The sequence below is a fragment of the Bombina bombina genome, chromosome 5 (assembly GCF_027579735.1).
Source record: "Bombina bombina isolate aBomBom1 chromosome 5, aBomBom1.pri, whole genome shotgun sequence".
In the NCBI taxonomy this organism is placed as follows: domain Eukaryota; kingdom Metazoa; phylum Chordata; class Amphibia; order Anura; family Bombinatoridae; genus Bombina; species Bombina bombina.
Window position 1 is genome coordinate 290,940,457 of NC_069503.1, and position 22,353 is coordinate 290,962,809.

General features: G+C 40.9%; 1 protein-coding gene across 2 annotated transcripts in view; it reads right to left on the reverse strand.

Annotated features, from left to right (window-relative positions):
• PEX1 (peroxisomal biogenesis factor 1) overlaps positions 1–22,353 on the reverse strand; it is a 145,399-nt gene that overhangs the window by 50,352 nt on the left and 72,694 nt on the right. For both annotated transcript variants that reach the window (XM_053714039.1, XM_053714038.1), the window contains exon 15: positions 12,818–12,984. In XM_053714039.1, the coding sequence (XP_053570014.1) occupies positions 12,818–12,984 (167 nt within the window). The remainder of the gene's footprint in view (positions 1–12,817; positions 12,985–22,353) is intronic.

The following is a 22,353-nucleotide window of genomic DNA, read 5'->3' on the forward strand; positions in this document are numbered from 1 at the left end:
TTAACAGGTCTTCTACACAATGTAAGAACGCCTGTCTTTTTATGTGGTCTGAAGACAACTGAGACCTGTGGAACCTCCCCCTTGGGGGAAGTCCCTTGAATTCCAGAAGATAACCCTGGGAGACTATTTCTAGCGCCCAAGGATCCAGAACATCTCTTGCCCAAGCCTGAGCGAAGAGAGAGAGTCTGCCCCCCACCAGATCCGGTCCCGGATCGGGGGCCAATATTTCATGCTGCCTTGGTAACAGTGGCAGGTTTCTTGGCCTGCTTTCCCTTGTTCCAGCCTTGCATTGGTCTCCAAGCTGGCTTGGCCTGAGAAGTATTACCCTCTTGCTTAGAGGACGTAGCACCTTGGGCTGGTCCGTTTTTACGAAAGGGACGAAAATTAGGTCTATTTTTTGCCTTGAAAGGCCGATCCTGAGGAAGGGCGTGGCCCTTACCCCCAGTGATATCAGAGATAATCTCTTTCAAGTCAGGACCAAACAGCGTTTTCCCCTTGAAAGGAATGTTTAGTAGCTTGTTCTTGGAAGACGCATCAGCCGACCAAGATTTCAACCAAAGCGCTCTGCGCGCCACAATAGCAAACCCAGAATTCTTAGCCGCTAACTTAGCCAATTGCAAAGAGGCGTCTAGAGTGAAAGAATTAGCCAATTTGAGAGCATTGATTCTGTCCATAATCTCCTCATAAGGAGGAGAGTCACTATCGAGCACCTTAATCAGTTCATCAAACCAGAAATATGCGGCTGTAGTGACAGGGACAATGCATGAAATGGGTTGTAGAAGGTAACCCTGCTGAACAAACATCTTTTTAAGCAAATCTTCTAATTTTTTATCCATAGGATCTTTGAAAGCACAACTATCCTCTATGGGAATAGTGGTGCGTTTGTTTAAAGTAGAAACCGCTCCCTCAACCTTGGGGACTGACTGCCATAAGTCCTTTCTGGGGTCGACCATAGGAAACAATTTTTTAAATATGGGGGGAGGGACGAAAGGAATACCGGGCCTTTCCCATTCTTTATTAACAATGTCCGCCACCCGCTTGGGTATAGGAAAAGCTTCTGGGAGCCCCGGCACCTCTAGGAACTTGTCCATTTTACATAGTTTCTCTGGGATGACCAAATTTTCACAATCATCCAGAGTGGATAATACCTCCTTAAGCAAAATGCGGAGATGTTCCAATTTAAATTTAAATGTAATCACATCAGATTCAGCCTGCTGAGAAATGTTCCCTAAATCAGTAATTTCTCCCTCAGACAAAACCTCCCTGGCCCCCTCAGATTGGGTTAGGGGCCCTTCAGAGATATTAATATCAGCGTCGTCATGCTCTTCAGTAACTAAAACAGAGCAGCCACGCTTACGCTGACAAGGGTTCATTTTGGCTAAAATGTTTTTGACAGAATTATCCATTACAGCCGTTAATTGTTGCATAGTAAGGAGTATTGGCGCGCTAGATGTACTAGGGGCCTCCTGAGTGGGCAAGACTCGTGTAGACGAAGGAGGGAATGATGCAGTACCATGCTTACTCCCCTCACTTGAGGAATCATCTTGGGCATCATTCTTCAGAAGTCTTTTATAAGTATCAGAGCTCCTCTCACATGCGACTGCATGCCATGCCTCTCAAAAACAAGTGCGCAACACCGGCGCGAAAATGAGACTCTGCCTATGCTTTGGGAAAGCCCCTAAAGAATAAGGTGTCTAAAACAGTGCCTGCCGATATTATTATATCAAAATACCCAGAATAAATGATTCCTCAAGGCTAAATAAGTGTTAATAATCAATCGATTTAGCCCAAAAAAAAGTCTACAGTCTAAATAAGCCCTTGTGAAGCCCTTATTTACAATCGTAATAAACATGGCTTACCGGATCCCATAGGGAAAATGACAGCTTCCAGCATTACATCGTCTTGTTAGAATGTGTCATACCTCAAGCAGCAAGGGACTGCAAACTGTTCCCCCAACTGAAGTTAATTGCTCTCAACAGTCCTGTGTGGAACAGCCATGGATTTTAGTTACGGTTGCTAAAATCATTTTCCTCATACAAACAGAATTCTTCATCTCTTTTCTGTTTCTGAGTAAATAGTACGTACCAGCACTATTTGAAAATAACAAACTCTTGATTGAATAATGAAAAACTACAGTTAAACACTAAAAAACTCTAAGCCATCTCCGTGGAGATGTTGCCTGTACAACGGCAAAGAGAATGACTGGGGTAGGCGGAGCCTAGGAGGGATCATGTGACCAGCTTTGCTGGGCTCTTTGCCATTTCCTGTTGGGGAAGAGAATATCCCACAAGTAAGGATGACGCCGTGGACCGGACACACCTATGTTGGAGAAATATACGTGTTCCAAACCTTATAATAAATTTTCCTGGAAACAGATTTTCTTGCTTGAATCATAGTATTAATTACAGAGTCTGAAAAACCTCTTACAAAAACCCCTCCCCCTTCACTTGTGCACTCTGGAACTCTCGCTCTGTTTGCAACAAGCTCACTTATATCTATGATTTCTTTATCTCCCACTCTCTTAACCTTCTGGCTTTTACAGAAACCTGGCTCTCTGCTTCAGACACAGCATCCACTGCTGCACTGTCACATGGGGGTCTCCATTTCAGCCACACTCCTAGGTCTGGCAATAGACAAGGAGGTGGTGTCGGTATTTTACTTTCCTCTCGTTGCACCTTCCAACAAATACAGCCCTTCTCTTCACTCACATTTTCTTCATTTGAAGCACACATGATTCGGTTATTCTCTCCCCTCTCTATACGTGTTTCAGTCATATACCGCCCCCTGGCTCCCCAACTCAATTTTTAGATCACTCTGCTGCCTGGCTTCCTTATTTCCTTTCCTCAGACACCCCGGCCCTCATTCTTGGTGACTTTAACATCCCTCTTGACAATCCCAATGCTTCCTCTGCAATACAACGTCTTCAACTGACTTCCTCTTTCGGCCTGTCACAATGGACCGACTCTCCCACTCACAAAGATGGTCATTCCCTTGATCTGATTTTGCACTCTTTCAAATTTAACAAACTCTCCTTTTCCTCTCTCTTACCATCATCTCCTAACTTGCAACATCACTTCCCTACCTACAACTCCCCCTCCCTCTACCCCTCACACCAAACTTCACAGAAGCACTAAGTCACTAGATCTGCATCAGCTCGCTAGCTCTCTCAAACCTCTCCTCTCATCCATCACCTCCTTTACCTGCCCTGACCAATCTATCTGCCAGTATAATTCCACCCTTACATCGGTCATTGACACTCTGGCCCCTCCAACCTTAGCTCAGAAACCACACTCTCATCCTCAGCCCTGGCATACTCCTCTGACATGATACCTACACAGATGCTCCTGTACTGCTGAGCGACATTGGAGGAAATCTCGGAGTTCAGCTGACTTTCTTCACTACAAGTTCATCCTGAACTCCTACTATTCTGCCCTTAATCTTTATAAGTAACAATATTTTTCTAATCTCATCTCTACTCTTTCCTCTAACCCTAAACGTCTGTTCTCCACGTTCAACACTCTTCTCTGCCCACCCCCACCTCCTAACACAACCTCTCTCTCAGCTCAAGATTTTGCAAGCCACTTCAAAAACAAAATTGACTCCATCAGAAGTGAAATCAGCTCTCAACATACTTCCAATCTCCCACCCCCTCAAAAGCTCACGATCACCCAAAACCCAAATATCCAAAAATGCAGCTCTTTTGCCCCTGTTAATGAGGATGAAGTTTCTGCCCTTATACTGTCCTCCCACCTCACTACCTGTCCCCTCGACCCCATCCCCTCACAGCTACTCCCCTCCCTCTCTTCTACCCTCACCCCCATACTCACACACATTTTCAACCTCTCCCTCAGCACTGGTATATTTCCCTCATCTCTAAAACATGCACTGGTCACACCTATCCTCAAAAAACCTTCCCTTGATCCAACCTCCCCTTCCAATTACCGCCCTATTTCCCTACTCCCTCTTGCCTCAAAGCTCCTCGAAAAGCTAGTTTACGCACGTCTATCCCATTTCCTTACACTAAACTCTCTTCTTGACCCACTGCAATCTGGATTTTGTTCCCATCCCTCTACAGAGACAGCAATTATCAAGGTTACCAATGACCTACTTACAGCAAAATCCAAAGACCAATTCTCTCTGCTTATCCTCCTTGACCTGTCTGCAGCCTTTGACACTGTTGACCACCCTCTTCTGCTCCAAACCCTCCAATCCTTCGGCATCTGTGACACAGCTCTCTCGTGGTTCTCTTCCTATCTGACTAACCGTACACTTAGTGTAGCCTTCTCCGGAGCATCCTCTGCCCCATTACCACTTTCTGTTGGGGTACCTCAAGGCTCTGTCCTTGGTCCCCTTCTCTTTTCAATCTACACTTCGTCACTAGGTTCCTTAATAAAGTCCCATGGGTTTCAATACCATTTGTATGCCGATGACACCCAAATCAACCTCTCTGCACCAGACCTACCTCCTTCCTTACTAACCCGTGTCACTAACTGTCTTTCTCACATCTCATCTTGGATCTCCTCTCACTACCTTAAGCTAAATCTCTCCAAAACTGAACTCCTTATTTTTCCCCCTTCTTCCAATGTCTCCACCCCCAAAATTTCTATAACTGTTGATAATTCCATCATTACCCCTACCCCGCACGCCCGATGTCTTGGGGTCACACTTGACTCAGATCTTTCCTTCACTCCTCACATTCAGTCCTTGGCTAAAGCCTGCCGCTTCCACCTTAAAAACATTTCTAAAAACATAATTTATGTAAGAACTTACCTGATAAATTCATTTCTTTCATATTAGCAAGAGTCCATGAGCTAGTGATATACATTCCTACCAGGAGGGGCAAAGTTTCCCAAACCTCAAAATGCCTATAAATACACCCCTCACCACACCCACAAATCAGTTTAACGAATAGCCAAGAAGTGGGGTGATAAGAAAAAAGTGCAAAAGAATAAAAAATAAGGAATTGGAATAATTGTGCTTTATACAAAAAAATCATAACCACCACAAAAAGGGTGGGCCTCATGGACTCTTGCTAATATGAAAGAAATGAATTTATCAGGTAAGTTCTTACATAAATTATGTTTTCTTTCATGAAATTAGCAAGAGTCCATGAGCTAGTGACGTATGGGATAATGAATACCCAGGATGTGGATCTTCCACGCAAGAGTCACTAGAGAGGGAGGGATAAAATAAAGACAGCCAATTCCGCTGAAAAATAATCCACACCCAAAACAAAGATTAAATCTTATAATTAAAAAAATTATAAGCAGAAGAATCAAACTGAAACAGCTGCCTGAAGTACTTTTCTACCAAAAACTGCTTCAGAAGAAGAAAACACATCAAAATGGTAGAATTTAGTAAAAGTATGCAAAGAAGACCAAGTTGCTGCTTTGCAAATCAGATCAACCGAAGCTTCATTCTTAAATGCCCAGGAAATAGAGACTGACCTAGTCGAATGAGCTGTAATCCTTTGAGGCGGAGATCTACCCGACTCAACATAAGCATGATGAATCAAAGACTTTAACCAAGATGCCAAGGAAATGGCAGAAGCCTTTTGACCTTTCCTAGAACCAGAAAAGATAACAAATAGACTAGAAGTCTTTCTGAAATCTTTAGTAGCTTCAACATAATATTTCAAAGCTCTAACTACATCCAAAGAATGCAACGATCTTTCCTTAGAATTCTTAGGATTAGGACACAATGAAGGAACCACAATTTCTCTACTAATGTTGTTAGAATTCACAACCTTAGGTAAAAATTTAAATGAAGTTCGCAACACCGCCTTATCCTGATGAAAAATCAGAAAAGGAGACTCACAAGAAAGAGCAGATAATTCTGAAACTCTTCTAGCGGAAGAGATGGCCAAAAGAAACAAAACTTTCCAAGAAAGTAGTTTAATATCCAGCGAATGCATAGGTTCAAACGGAGGAGCTTGATGAGCCCCCAGAACCAAATTTAAACTCCAAGGAGGAGAAATTGACTTAATAACAGGTTTTATACGAACCAAAGCCTGTACAAAACAATGAATATCAGGAAAACTAGCAATCTTTCTGTGAAAAAGAACAGAAAGAGCAGAGATTTGTCCCTTCAAGGAACTTGCAGACAAACCTTTATCCAAACCATCCTGAAGGAACTGTAAAATTCTAGGAATTCTAAAAGAATGCCAAGAAAAATGATGAGAAGAACACCAAGAAATGTAAGTCTTCCAGACTCGATAATATATCTTCCTAGATACAGATTTACGAGCCTGTAACATAGTATTAATTACGGAGTCAGAGAAACCTCTATGACTGAGAATCAAGCGTTCAATCTCCATACCTTCAAATTTAAGGATTTGAGATCCTGATGGAAAAAAGGACCTTGCGATAGAAGGTCTGGTCGTAACGGAAGAGTCCACGGTTGGCAAGTAGCCATCCGGACAAGATCTGCATACCAAAACCTGTGAGGCCATGCTGGAGCCACCAGCAGAACAAACGAACGCTCCTTTAGAATCTTGGAAATCACTCTTGGAAGAAGAACTAGAGGCGGAAAGACATAGGCAGGATGATACTTCCAAGGAAGTGACAATGCATCCACTGCTTCCGCCTGAGGATCCCTGGATCTGGACAGATACCTGGGAAGCTTCTTGTTTAGATGAGAAGCCATCAGATCTATTTCTGGAAGTCCCCACATTTGAACAATCTGAAGAAATACCTCTGGGTGAAGAGACCATTCGCCCGGATGTAACGTTTGGCGACTGAGATAATCCACTTCCCAATTGTCTATACCTGGGATATGAACCGCAGAAATTAGACAGGAGCTGGATTCCGCCCATACCAGTATTCGAGATACTTCTTTCATAGCCAGAGGACTGTGAGTCCCTCCTTGATGATTGACATATGCCACGGTTGTGACATTGTCCGTCTGAAAACAAATGAACGATTCTCTCTTTAGAAGAGGCCAAGACTGAAGAGCTCTGAAAATTGCACGGAGTTCCAAAATGTTGATTGGTAATCTCGCCTCCTGAGATTTCCAAACCCCTTGTGCTGTCAGAGACCCCCAAACAGCTCCCCAACCTGTCAGACTTGCATCTGTTGAGATCACAGTCCAGGTCGGAAGAACAAAAGAAGCCCCCTGAACTAAACGATGGTGGTCTGTCCACCACGTCAGAGAGTGTCGTACAATCGGTTTTAAAGATATTAATTGAGATATCTTTGTATAATCCCTGCACCACTGGTTCAGCATACAGAGCTGAAGAGGTCGCATGTGAAAACGAGCAAAGGGGATCGCGTCCGATGCAGCAGTCATAAGACCTAGAATTTCCATGCATAAGGCTACCGAAGGGAATGATTGAGACTGAAGGTTTCGACAAGCTGAAACCAATTTCAGACGTCTCTTGTCCGTCAGAGACAGAGTCATGGACACTGAATCTATCTGGAAACCTAAAAAGGTTACCCTTGTCTGAGGAATCAACGAACTCTTTGGTAAATTGATCCTCCAACCATGTTCTTGAAGAAACGATGCAAGTCGATTCGTATGAGATTCTGATAAATGTGAAGACTGAGCAAGTACCAAGATATCGTCCAAATAAGGAAATACCACAATACCCTGTTCTCTGATTACAGATAGAAGGGCACCGAGAACCTTTGTAAAAATCCTTGGAGCTGTTGCTAGGCCAAACGGCAGAGCCACAAACTGGTAATGCTTGTCTAGGAAAGAGAATCTCAGAAACTGATAGTGATCTGGATGAATCGGAATATGCAGATATGCATCTTGTAAATCTATTGTGGACATATAATGCCCTTGCTGAACAAAAGGCAGAATAGTCCTTATAGTTACCATTTTGAATGTTGGTATCCTTACATAACGATTCAATATTTTTAAATCCAGAACTGGCCTGAAGGAATTCTCCTTCTTTGGTACAATGAAGAGATTTGAGTAAAACCCCAGCCCCTGTTCCAGAACTGGAACTGGCATAATTACTCCAGCCAACTCTAGATCTGAAACACATTTCAGAAATGCTTGAGCCTTCACTGGATTTATTGGGACACGGGAAAGAAAAAATCTTTTTGCAGGAGGCCTTATCTTGAAGCCTATTCTGTACCCTTGTGAAACAATGTTCTGGATCCAAAGATTGTGAATCGAATTGATCCAACTTTCTTTGAAAAATCGTAATCTGCCCCCTACCAGCTGGGCTGGAATGAGGGCCGCACCTTCATGTGGACTTGGGAGCTGGCTTTGGCTTTCTAAAAGGCTTGGATTTATTCCAGACTGGAGAAGGTTTCCAAACTGATACTGCTCCTGTAGGGGAAGGATCAGGCTTTTGTTCCTTATTGTGACGAAAGGAACGAAAACGATTAGCAGACCTAAATTTACCTTTAGATTTTTTATCCTGTGGTAAAAAAGTTCCTTTCCCCCCCAGTAACAGTTGAAATAATAGAATCCAACTGTGAACCAAACAATTTATTACCCTGGAAAGAAAGGGAAAGCAAAGTTGACTTAGAAGACATATCAGCATTCCAAGTTTTAAGCCATAAAGCTCTTCTAGCTAAAATAGCTAAAGACATATACCTGACATCAACCCTAATGATATCAAAGATGGCATCACAAATAAAGTTATTAGCATGTTGAAGAAGATTAACAATGCTATGAGTATTATGATCTGTTACTTGTTGTGCTAAAGCTTCCAACCAGAAAGTTGAGGCTGCAGCAACATCTGCCAAGGATATAGCAGGTCTAAGAAGATTACCTGAACATAAGTAAGCTTTTCTTAGAAAGGACTCAATTTTCCTATCTAAAGGATCCTTAAAGGAAGTACTATCTGCCGTAGGAATAGTAGTACGTTTAGCAAGAGTAGAGATAGCCCCATCAACCTTAGGGATTTTGTCCCAAAACTCTAATCTGTCAGATGGCACAGGATATAATTGCTTAAACCGTTTAGAAGGAGTAAATGAATTACCCAAATTATTCCATTCCCTAGAAATTACTTCAGAAATAGCATCAGGGACCGTATTCAAACGTTTAGATTTAGTATCAAGAGGACCAGATTCCTCTATTTCTAATGCAATTAAGACTTCTTTAAGCAAAGAACGAATAAATTAAATTTTAAATAAATATGAAGATTTATCAGTATCAACCTCTGAAACAGAATCCTCTGAACCAGAGGAATCATTATCAGAATCAGAATGATGATGTTCATTTAAAAATTCATCTGAAAAATGAGAAGTTTTAAAAGACCTTTTACGTTTACTAGAAGGAGGAATAACAGACATAGCCTTCTTAATAGATTTAGAAACAAAATCTCATATGTTAACAGGAACACCCTGAATATTAGATGTTGATGGAACAGCAACAGGTAATGGAACATTACTAAAGGAAATATTATCTGCATTAACAAGTTTGTCATGACATTCATTACAAACAACAGCCGGAAGAACAGATACCACAAGTTTACAACAAATACACTTAACTTTGGTAGATCCAGCATCAGGCAGCAATTTTCCAGAAGTATCTTCTGATTCAGGGTCAATCTGAGACATCTTGCAATATGTAATGGAAAAAACAACATATAAAGCAAAATTGATCAAATTCCTTAAAAGACAGTTTCAGGAATGGGAAAAAATGCCAATGAACAAGCTTCTAACAACCAGAAGCAAATAAACAATGAGACTTAAATAATGTGGAGACAATAATGACGCCCATATTTTTTAGTGCCAAAAAAAAGACGCCCACATTATTTGGCGCCTAAATGCTTTAAGCGCCAAAAATGACGCCACATCCGGTAACGCCGACATTTTTGGCGCAAAAACGTCAAAAAAATGACGCAACTTCCGGCGACAAGTATGACGCCGGAAAAGACAAAGAAAATTTTTTTGCGCCAAAAAAATCCGCGCCAAGAATGACGCAATAAAATGAAGCATTTTCAGCCCCCGCGAGCCTAACAGCCAACAGGAGAAAAAGTCAAATTTTAAGGTAAGAAAAATTGATTATTCAAATGCATTATCCCAAATAATGAAACTGACTGTCTGAAATAAGGAATGTTGAACATCCTGAATCAAGGCAAATAAATGTTTAAACACATATATTTAGAACTTTATATAAAAGTGCCCAACCATAGCTTAGAGTGTCACAAAAATAAGACTTACTTACCCCAGGACACTCATCTACATGTAGTAGAAAGCCAAACCAGTACTGAAACGAGAATCAGTAGAGGAAATGGTATATATAAGAGTATATCGTCGATCTGAAAAGGGAGGTAAGAGATGAATCTCTACGACCGATAACAGAGAACCTATGAAATAGACCCCGTAGAAGGAGATCATTGAATTCAAATAGGCAATACTCTCTTCACATCCCTCTGACATTCACTGCACACTGAGAGGAAAACCGGGCTCCAGCCTGCTGCGAAGCGCATATCAACGAAGAATCTAGCACAAACTTACTTCACCACCTCCATGGGAGGCAAAGTTTGTAAAACTGATTTGTGGGTGTGGTGAGGGGTGTATTTATAGGCATTTTGAGGTTTGGGAAACTTTGCCCCTCCTGGTAGGAATGTATATCCCATACGTCACTAGCTCATGGACTCTTGCTAATTACATGAAAGAAATTAGACATTTCCTTACACAAGATACAACCAAGATTTTAATCCACTCTCTCATCCTTTCCCGCCTCCACTACTGCAATTCCGTCCTCTCTGGTCTACCTAGCTGCAGCATAGCTCCTTTACAATCCATTATGAATGCCTCTGCCAGGCTCATCTTCCTTACTTGTCGCTCTTCATCTGCTGCACCTCTCTGCCAATCCTTTCACTGGCTTCCTCTTGCCTCTAGGATTAAACATAAAATCCTCACCCTGACATATAAAGCTCTCAACTGCACTGTTCCCCCCTACATCTCAGAACTTGTCTCTAGATACTCTCCTTCCCGTCCCCTTTGATCAGCTCAGGATCTCCTCCTCTCTTGTTACTTCCTCACATTTCCGTTTACAGGACTTCTCCAGACTGACCCCCATCTTGTGGAATTCCATGTCTTGCTCCATAAGACTCTCCCCTAGTTTTAACAGCTTCAAGCACTCCCTAAAAACTCTACTATTCAGGGATGCATACAACCAACACTAACCTTTCCTAACGTCATTGCTTTCCCCTTGAACCCCTTAGATTGTAAGCCTATGGGCCCAGCTGTTTACAGATCGCTTCATAAGAGCCGACTACAACAGTGAAACTCTCGGCAGGGCCCTCTACCCACTTGACCCCTACAAAAGCTATCCAGTACACCGACTATGTTTACAGCGCTGCGGAATCTGTTGGCGCTCTACAAATACCTGATAATAATAATAATAAATAATAATAATAGAAGCCACCATGTCAGAGAAAAATGAGTATTGTGATCCAGGAATATTAGTTGTGATATTCAAGTATAATCCTTGCACCATTGGTGAAGCATGCAAAGTTGAAGAGGCCTCATATGAAAATGAGCAAAGGGGATTGTGTCCAATGCTGCACTCATAAGGCCTAACACCTCCATGCACATAGCGACTGAAGGGTATAATAGAGACTGAAGATTCAGACATGCTGAGACTAGTTTTGTTTGTCTCTTGTCTGTCAGAGAGTCATGGACACTGAATCTATTTGCAAACCCAAATAAGTGACCCTTGTTTGAGGAATCAAGAAACTCTTTGGAAAATTGATCCTCCAACCATGAATTTGAAGAATCAGCAAATAGTTGATTTGTGTGAGATTCTGCTAAATGAAAAGATTGAGCAAGAACCAAGATATCGTCAGAATAAGGAAACGCAGCAATACCCTGCCCTCTGATTATCGATAGAAGGGCACCAAGGATTTTTGAAAATATTCTTGGTGCTGTTGCTACGCCAAACGGAAGAGCAACAAACTGAAAATGTTTTTCTAGAAAAGAGAATATCAGAAATTGAAAATGATCTGGGTGAATAGGGATGTGAAGATAAGCATCCTGTAAGTCTATTGTGGACATATAATGACCTTGGTGAACAAAAGGCAGAATAGTCCTTATAGTTTCCATCTTGAAATTTGGAATTCTCACACATTTGTTTAATGTTTTCAGATCCCATATTGGTCTGAATGAATTCTCCTTCTTTGGTACAATGAATAGATTTGAGTAAAAACCCTTTCCTTGTTCCTGTACTGGAACTGGGACAATCACTCCCATAAGTTCTAGATGTGAGACACGTTAACATATCTATATTTCTTATAAAAATAGATATCTAAATTATTCCATATTAGCATAATTTGAGAAGTTAAATAAGAGAGAAATAAGATTAATGTGTGTGATTCATGCAACAAGGATGATAAGGTGGCTTTTTCTACATATACTAGATTGCCGAAAAAGAGGCGACAACTAACAGTGAGGGATAATTTAGTCCATCTCTCTAATAATTACAATAATGGATAAACAAATATTATAGATACATTTAATTGTGTTCATACTTGTAAAATTTACTGCGCATTACCCATGTCTCTAGGTAGGAATTTCAAATGTTAAATAATAAAAGGGAAGTTAACTAATAAGTTCACAAAATTAAAGCTTAAAAATGTGATTAAAATATATACTAATACACCTACTTGTAATAATTCTTACAATCCATGCCACATACTTAAAAACAGTTATCATAATAACTTTTTTTCTCAATCTGGTCTTCTATTTTAAATGAACAAAGGTTTTATAGTGTTATTTTAGACAGGATACCCCTCAATCCTAAATTGTCTAAATACAGTATATTACTTGAATAAATGTTTTAATTAAATTTTAGGAAGTACAAGCTGGTGAATTTTGTTTCAACACAAAAATTTTAATTATTATAATACCTTGGCTGGTAACTCAATTGTATCCTTAAGGATCTGCCGTACATCATGCAAGCCACCCACCATGTTCCAAGACAAGTCCTTTGGCTTATGCAAGTGGGCGTTCTTCAGAGACAAAGGTGTAAAGCCCTTGAGACCTTTCTGAAAATCTGATGTTGTTAAAAGAAGGTCTAAAAAGAAATATATATTCATTACTTGACATGTAAACAAAAAGGCCCTGCAATTTATTTTTCAATCATTTCCCATACATCCTCATTAACTTTAAAGTTTTTAATGTGTAATTTTTATATATACTGTTGTAGCTACTATCAAGAAAAAAATGAATTTATGCTTACCTGATAAATTTCTTTCTTTTGCGATGTACCGAGTCAATGGATTCATCCTAACTTGTGGGATATTGTCCTTCCTGACAGGAAGTAGCAAAGAGAGCACCACAGCAGAGCTGTCTATATAGCTACCCCCTTAACTCCACCCCCCAAATCATTCGACCGAAGGCCAAGGAAGAAAAGGAGAAACTATAAGGTGCAGAGGTGACTGAAGTTTACATAAAAAATACTATCTGTCTTGAATAGACAGGGCGGGCCGTGGACTTGGTACATCGCAAAGGAAAGAAATTTATCAGGTAAGCATAAATTCTGTTTTCTTTTGCAAGATGTACCGAGTCCAAGGATTCATCCTAACTTGTGGGATACCAATACCAAAGCTTTAGGACACGGATGAAGGGAGGGACAAGACAGGAACCTAAACGGAAGGCACCACTGCTTGCAAAACCTTTCTCCCAAAAATAGCCTCCGAAGAAGCAAAAGTATCAAATTTGGAAAATTTGGAAAAGGTATGAAGCGTAGACCAAATCGCAGCCTTACAAATCTGTTCAACAGAAGCATCATTTTTAAAAGCCCATGTGGAAGCCACCGCTCTAGTGGAGTGAGCTGTAATTCTTTCAGGAGGCTGCTGTCCAGCAGTCTCATAAGCCAAATGGATGATGCTTTTCAGCCAAAAGGGAAGAGAGGTAGCCGTAGCCTTTTGACCTCTACGCTTTCCAGCATAGACAACAAACAAAGAAGATGATTGGCGAAAATCTTTGGTTGCCTGCAAATAAAACTTCAAGGTACGAACCACGTCCAAGTTGTGCAACAGACGGTCCTTCTTAGAAGAAGGATTAAGACACAGAGAAGGAACAACAATTTCCTGATTGATATCCCTTTTAGAAACAACCTTAGGGAGGAACCCAGGTTTGGTACGCAAAACCACCTTATCAGCATGGAAAACAAAATAAAGCGAGTCACATTGTAATGTAGGTAGTTCAGAAACTAGATAGCAACTAGAAACAGAACTTTCCAAGATAGAAGCTTAATATCTATGGAATGCATGGGTTCAAACGGAACCCCCTGAAGAACTTTAAGAACTAAATTGAGACTCCATGGTGGAGCAACAGGTTTAAACACAGGCTTAATTCTAACTAAAGCCTGACAAAAAGCCCGAACGTCTGGGACATCTGCCAGATGCTTGTGCAACAGAATAGACACAGCAGATATCTGTCCCTTTAAGGAACTAGCGGACAATCCTTTCTCCAATCCTTCTTGGAGAAAAGACAAAATCCTAGGAATCCTGATCTTACTCCATGAGTAGCCTTTGGATTCACACCAAAAAAGATATTTACGCCATATCTTATGATAGATCTTCCTGGTGACAGGCTTTCGAGCCTGAATCAAGGTATCTATGATCGATTCAGAGAAACCCCGCTTTGATAAAATCAAGCGTTCAATCTCCAAGCAGCCAGTTGCAGAGAAATTAGATTTGGATGCTTGAATGGACCTTGAATCAAAAGGTCCCGTCTCAGTGGCAGAGTCCATGGTGGAAGAGATGACATGTCCACCAGGTCTGCATACCAAGTCCTGCGTGGCCACGCAGGCGCTATCAAAATCACTGAAGCCCTCTCCTGTTTGATTCTGACAATCAGACGCGGAAGGAGAGGGAATGGTGGAAACACATAAGCCAGGTTGAACGACCAGGGTACTGCTAGATCATCTATCAGTACTGCCTGAGGATCCCTTGACCTGGATCTGTAACAAGGAAGTTTGGCGTTCTGACGAGACGCCATCAGATCCAATTCTAGTGTGCCCCATAGCTGAACCAGTTGAGCAAATACCTCCGGATGGAGCTCCCACTCCCCCAGATGCAAAGTCTGACGCAAATACCTCCGGATGGAGCTCCCACTCCCCCAGATGCAAAGTCTGACGACTTAGAAAATCTGCCTCCCAGTTCTCCACCCCTGGGATATAGATCGCTGATAGATGGCAAGAGTGAGTCTCTGCCCATCGGATTATCCTGGAAACTTCTATCATCGCCAAGGAACTCCTTGTTCCCTCCTGATGATTGATATAAGCTACAGTCGTGATGAATCCGGCCGAAGCCAGCTGAGGCCACGCCTGAAGAGCATTGAATATCGCTCTTAATTCCAGAATATTTATCGGTAGGAGGGCCTCCTCCTGAGTCCACAAACCCTGTGCTTTCAGGGAATTCCAGACTGCACCCCAGAGTAGAAACAGCTCCCTCCAACTTAGGGACCGTCTGCCATGAGTCCTTTATGGGGAACATTTTCTTAAAACAGGAGGTGGAGCGAACAGAATACCTGGTCTATCCCACTCCTTAGTAACAATGTCCAAAATCCTGTTAGGGGCCGGAAAAACATCAGTGTACACAGGAACCTCTAAATATTTGTCCATTTTACACAATTTCTCTGGAACGACAATAGGGTCACAATCATCCAGAGTAGCTAAAACCTCCCTGAGCAATAAACGGAGGTGCTCTAGCTTAAATTTAAATTCCGTCATATCTGAATCTGTCTGAGGGAACATCTTTCCTGAATCAGAAATCTCTCCCTCAGACAGCAAATCCCTCATCCCTACCTCAGAACATTGTGAGGGAAAATACGGATATGGCTACTAAAGCGTCAGAAGGCTCAGCATTTGTTCTTAACCCAGAGCTACTGCGCATCCCTTGCAACCCTGACAGTTTAGATAAAACCTCTGTGAGGGTAGTATTCATAACTGAAGCCATATCTTGCAAGGTGAAAGAATTAGACGCACTAGAAGTACTTGGCGTCGCTTGTGCGGGCGTGACACTTGGGGAGAACTAGATGGCGAAACCTGATTTACTTCTGTCTGAGAATCATTTAATGCCAAATTCTTATAAGTCAAAATATGCTGTTTGCAATTTATAGACATATCAGTACAATTGGGACACATTCTTAGAGGGGGTTCCACAATGGCTTCTAAACAAATTGAACAATGAGTTTCCTCAATGTCAGACATGTTTAACAGGCTAGTAATGAAGCAAGCAAGCTTGGAAAACACTTTATTTAATGAAAAAAAACACAATTTGCAAAAACGGTACTGTACCTTTAAGAGAAAAAAAAGGCATACACAAACTGCAAAACAGGTTAAAATTGCTTTAAAAATTCCGAAATTTTAACAGTGTACCCACTAAGCTTTAGAAGGATTGCACCACAAGTAAAAAAGCAATAGACCCCCAAATGAAAAAAACGGATTGATAATTGTCTAAAACCGGTGGAGCCTACACAAAACTAACGAACCCTGCCTGAAAGCCATGTGGGTTATAAACAACCCCAAAGAACCCTCAAGCAAATGTCCCATAAAACAGAAAACGTTACTCCCAGACACAAAAACGTTTGTCCCAAATTCACATAACAAACTGAGTGCCCACAAAAAATGAACCCTTTATGCAAGCTAGTAAAAACCTCTGATAACACTAGGATTACTGCTTACCCTTACCCTAATGGGGACACTGTCAGCCTTTCTGAGTTAACACAGTCTCTGCAGAAAATATGACTGAACATACCTCATTGCTGTATAGCAAGAAACCGTTCCTCACACTGAAGTTTTCCTGTACTCCTCAGCTTCTGTGGGAACAGCAGTGGACCTTAGTTACAAATGCTAAGATCATCATCCTCCAGGCAGAAATCTTCATCCATGTCCTGCCTGAGAGTAAATAGTACAACACCAGTACCATTTAAAAATAAAAAACAAACACTTGATTGAAGATAAAATAAGACTAACAGTTTAACACCTCTTCTCTTTACCCTTCCTGCTTAGAGCCAGCAAAGAGAATGACTGGGGGGTGGAGTTAAGGGGGGAGCTATACAGACAGCTCTGCTGTGGTGCTCTCTTTGATACTTCCTGTCAGGAAGGACAATATCCCACAAGTTAGGATGAATCCGTGGACTCGGTACATCTTGCAAAAGAAAATAACTTTTATTGTCATTTTACATTGTAATTTGGTTTGATTTTACTGGCATGTCAAATGGTGTCTTGTAAATAACATTTCTTTCATGTAATTAGCAAGAGTCCATGAGCTAGTGACGTATGGGATATACATTCCTACCAGGAGGGGCAAAGTTTCCCAAACCTCAAAATGCCTACAAATACACCCCTCACCACACCCACAAATCAGTTTTACAAACTTTGCCTCCTATGGAGGTGGTGAAGTAAGTTTGTGCTAGATTCTACGTTGATATGCGCTCCGCAGCAGGTTGGAGTCCGGTTTTCCTCTCAGCGTGCAGTGAATGTCAGAGGGATGTGAGGAGAGTATTGCCTATTTGAATTCAATGATCTCCTTCTACGGGGTCTATTTCATAGGTTCTCTGTTATCGGTCGTAGAGATTCATCTCTTACCTCCCTTTTCAGATCGACGATATACTCTTATATATATACCATTACCTCTGCTGATTTTCGTTTCAGTACTGGTTTGGCTTTCTACAACATGTAGATGAGTGTCCTGGGGTAAGTAAGTCTTATTTTCTGTGACACTCTAAGCTATGGTTGGGCACTTTTTTTATAAAGTTCTAAATATATGTATTCAAACATTTATTTGCCTTGACTCAGGATGTTCAACATTCCTTATTTTCAGACAGTCAGCTTCATATTTGGGATAATGCATTTGAATCAATCATTTTTTTCTTACCTTAAAATTTGACTTTTTCCTGTGGGTTCTTAGGCTCGCGGGGGCTGAAAATGCTTCATTTTATTGCGTCATTCTTGGCGCGGACTTTTTTGGCGCAAAAATTTTTTCTGTTTCCGGCGTCATACGTGTCGCCGGAAGTTGCGTCATTTTTTACGTTCTTTTGCGCCAAAAGTGTCGGCGTTCCGGATGTGGCGTCTTTTTTGGCGCCAAAAGCATTTAGGCGCCAAATAATGTGGGCGTCTTATTTGGCGCTAAAAAAATATGGGCGTCACTTTTGTCTCCACATTATTTAAGTCTCATTATTTATTGCTTCTGGTTGCTAGAAGCTTGTTCACTGGCATTTTTTCCCATTCCTGAAACTGTCATTTAAGGAATTTGATTAATTTTGCTTTATATGTTGTTTTTCTATTACATATTGCAAGATGTCCCACGTTGCAACTGAGTCAGAAGATACTTCTGGAAAATCGCTGCCTGGTGCTGGAGCTACCAAAGCTAAGTGTATCTGCTGTAAACTTTTGGTAGCTGTTCCTCCAGCTGTTGTTTGTATTGAATGTCATGACAAACTTGTTAATGCAGATATTTCCTTTAGTAAAGTTCCATTACCTGTTGCTGTTCCGTCAACATCTAATACTCAGAGTGTTCCTGATAACATAAGAGATTTTGTTTCTAAATCCATTAAGAAGGCTATGTCTGTTATTCCTCCTTCTAGTAAACATAAAAAGTCTTTTAAAACTTCTCATTGTTCAGATGAATTTTTAAATGAACATCATCATTCTGTTTCTGATAGTGGTTCTTCTGGTTCAGAGGATTCTGTCTCAGAGGTTGATGCTGATAAATCTTCATATTTATTTAAAATGGAATTTATTCGTTCTTTACTTAAAGAAGTCCTAATTGCATTAGAAATTGAGGATTCTGGTCCTCTTGATACTAAATCAAAACGTTTAGATAAGGTTTTTAAATCTCCTGTAGTTATTCCAGAAGTTTTTCCTGTTCCTGGTGCTATTTCTGAAGTAATTTCTAGGGAATGGAATAATTTGGGTAATTCATTTACTCCTTCTAAACGTTTTAAGCAATTATATCCTGTGCCATCTGACAGATTAGAGTTTTGGGACAAAATCCCTAAGGTTGATGGGGCTGTCTCTACTCTTGCTAAGCGTACTACTATTCCTACGGCAGATGGTACTTCCTTTAAGGATCCTTTAGATAGGAAAATTGAATCCTTTCTAAGAAAAGCTTATTTGTGTTCAGGTAATCTTCTTAGACCTGCTATATCTTTAGCGGATGTTGCTGCAGCTTCAACTTTTTGGTTGGAAGCTTTAGCGCAACAAGTAACAGATCATAATTCTCATAGCATTATTATTCTGCTTCAACATGCTAATAATTTTATTTGTGATGCCATCTTTGATATCATTAGAGTTGATGTCAGGTATATGTCTCTAGCTATTTTAGCTAGAAGAGCTTTATGGCTTAAAACTTGGAATGCTGATATGTCTTCTAAGTCTACTCTGCTTTCCCTTTCTTTCCAGGGTAATAAATTATTTGGTTCTCAGTTGGATTCTATTATCTCAACTGTTACTGGTGGGAAAGGAACTTTTTTACCACAGGATAAAAAATCTAAAGGTAAAAACAGGGCTAAAAATCGTTTTCGTTCCTTTCGTTTCAACAAAGAACAAAAGCCTAATCCTTCATCCTCAGGAGCGGTATCAGTTTGGAAACCATCTCCAGTCTGGAATAAATCCAAGCCTTTTAGAAAATCAAAGCCAGCTCCTAAGTCCACATGAAGGTGCGGCCCTCATTCCAGCTCAGCTGGTAGGGGGCAGATTACGTTTTTTCAAAGAAATTTGGATCAATTCCGTTCACAATCTTTGGATTCATAACATTGTTTCAGAAGGGTACAGAATTGGTTTCAAGATAAGACCTCCTGCAAAGAGATTTTTTCTTTCCCGTGTCCCAGTAAATCCAGCGAAGGCTCAAGCATTTCTGAAATGTGTTTCAGATCTAGAGTTGGCTGGAGTAATTATGCCAGTTCCAGTTCTGGAACAGGGGCTGGGGTTTTATTCAAATCTCTTCATTGTACCAAAGAAGGAGAATTCCTTCAGACCAGTTCTGGATCTAAAAATATTGAATCGTTATGTAAGGATACCAACATTCAAAATGGTAACTGTAAGGACTATCCTGCCTTTTGTTCAGCAAGGGCATTATATGTCTACAATAGATTTACAGGATGCATATCTGCATATTCCGATTCATCCAGATCACTATCAGTTTCTGAGATTCTCTTTCCTAGAAAAGCATTACCAGTTTGTGGCTCTGCCGTTTGGCCTAGCAACAGCTCCAAGAATTTTTACAAAGGTTCTCTGTGCCCTTCTGTCTGTAATCAGAGAACAGGGTATTGTGGTATTTCCTTATTTGGACGATATCTTGGTACTTGCTCAGTCTTCACATTTAGCAGAATCTCATACGAATCGACTTGTGTTGTTTCTTCAAGATCATGGTTGGAGGATCAATTTATTAAAAAGTTCATTGATTCCTCAGACAAGGGTAACCTTTTTGGGTTTCCAGATAGATTCAGTGTCCATGACTCTATCTTTGACAGACAAGGGACGTCTAAAATTGATATCAGCTTGTCGAAACCTTCAGTCACAATCATTCCCTTCGGTAGCCTTATGCATGGAAATTCTAGGTCTTATGACTGCTGCATCGGACGCGATCCCCTTTGCTCGTTTTCACATGCGACCTCTTCAGCTCTGTATGCTGAACCAATGGTGCAGGGATTACACGAAGATATCTCAATTAATATCTTTAAAACCGATTGTACGACATTCTCTGACATGGTGGACAGATCACCATCGTTTAGTTCAGGGGGCTTCTTTTGTTCTTCCGACCTGGACTGTAATTTCAACAGATGCAAGTCTTACAGGTTGGGGAGCTGTGTGGGGGTCTCTGACGGCACAAGGGGTTTGGGAATCTCAGGAGGTGAGATTACCGATCAATATTTTGGAACTCCGCGCAATTTTCAGAGCTCTTCAGTCTTGGCCTCTTCTAAAGAGAGAATCGTTCATTTGTTTTCAGACAGACAATGTCACATCTGTGGCATACATCAATCATCAAGGAGGGACTCACAGTCCTCTAGCTATGAAAGAAGTATCTCGAATTCTGGTTTGGGCGGAATCCAGCTCCTGTCTAGTTTCTGCGGTTCATATCCCAGGTATAGACAATTGGGAAGCGGATTATCTCAGTCGCCAAACGTTGCATCCGGGCGAATGGTCTCTTCACCCAGAGGTATTTCTTCAGATTGTTCAAATGTGGGGACTTCCAGAAATAGATCTGATGGCCTCTCATCTAAACAAGAAACTTCTTCCAAGAGTGATCTCCAAGATTCTGAAGGAATGCTCGTTTGTTCTGCTGGTAGCTCCGGCATGGCCTCACAGGTTTTGGTATGCGGATCTTGTCCGGATGGCTTCTTGCCAACCGTGGACTCTTCCGTTAAGACCAGACCTTCTGTCGCAAGGTCCTTTTTTCCATCAGGATCTCAAATCCTTAAATTTAAAGGTATGGAGATTGAACGCTTGATTCTTAGTCAAAGAGGTTTCTCTGACTCTGTGATTAATACTATGTTACAGGCTCGTAAATCTGTATCTAGAGAGATATATTATAAAGTCTGGAAGACTTATATTTCTTGGTGTCTTTCTCATCATTTTTCCTGGCATTCTTTTAGAATTCCGAGAATTTTACAGTTTCTTCAGGATGGTTTAGATAAAGGTTTGTCTGCAAGTTCCTTGATAGGACAAATCTCTGCTCTTTCTGTTCTTTTTCACAGAAAGATTGCTATTCTTCCTGATATTCATTGTTTTGTACAAGCTTTGGTTCGTATAAAACCTGTTATTAAGTCAATTTCTCCTTCTTGGAGTTTGAATTTGGTTCTGGGGGCTCTTCAAGCTCCTCCGTTTGAACCTATGCATTCATTGGACATTAAATTACTTTCTTGGAAAGTTTTGTTCCTTTTGGCCATCTCTTCTGCCAGAAGAGTTTCTGAATTATCTGCTCTTTCTTGTGAATCTCCTTTTCTGATTTTTCATCAGGATAAGGCGGTGTTGCGAACTTCTTTTGAATTTTTACCTAAGGTTGTGAATTCCAACAACATTAGTAGAGAAATTGTGGTTCCTTCATTATGTCCTAATCCTAAGAATTCTAAGGAGAAATCATTGCATTCTTTGGATGTAGTTAGAGCTTTGAAATATTATGTTGAAGCTACTAAGACTTTCCGAAAGACTTCTAGTCTATTTGTTATCTTTTCCGGTTCTAGGAAAGGTCAGAAGGCCTCTGCCATTTCTTTGGCATCTTGGTTGAAATCTTTAATTCATCATGCTTATGTCGAGTCGGGTAAAACTCCGCCTCAAAGGATTACAGCTCATTCTACTAGATCAGTTTCTACTTCCTGGGCGTTTAGGAATGAAGCTTCGGTTGATCAGATTTGCAAAGCAGCAACTTGGTCTTCTTTGCATACTTTTACTAAATTCTACCATTTTGATGTGTTTTCTTCTTCTGAAGCTGTT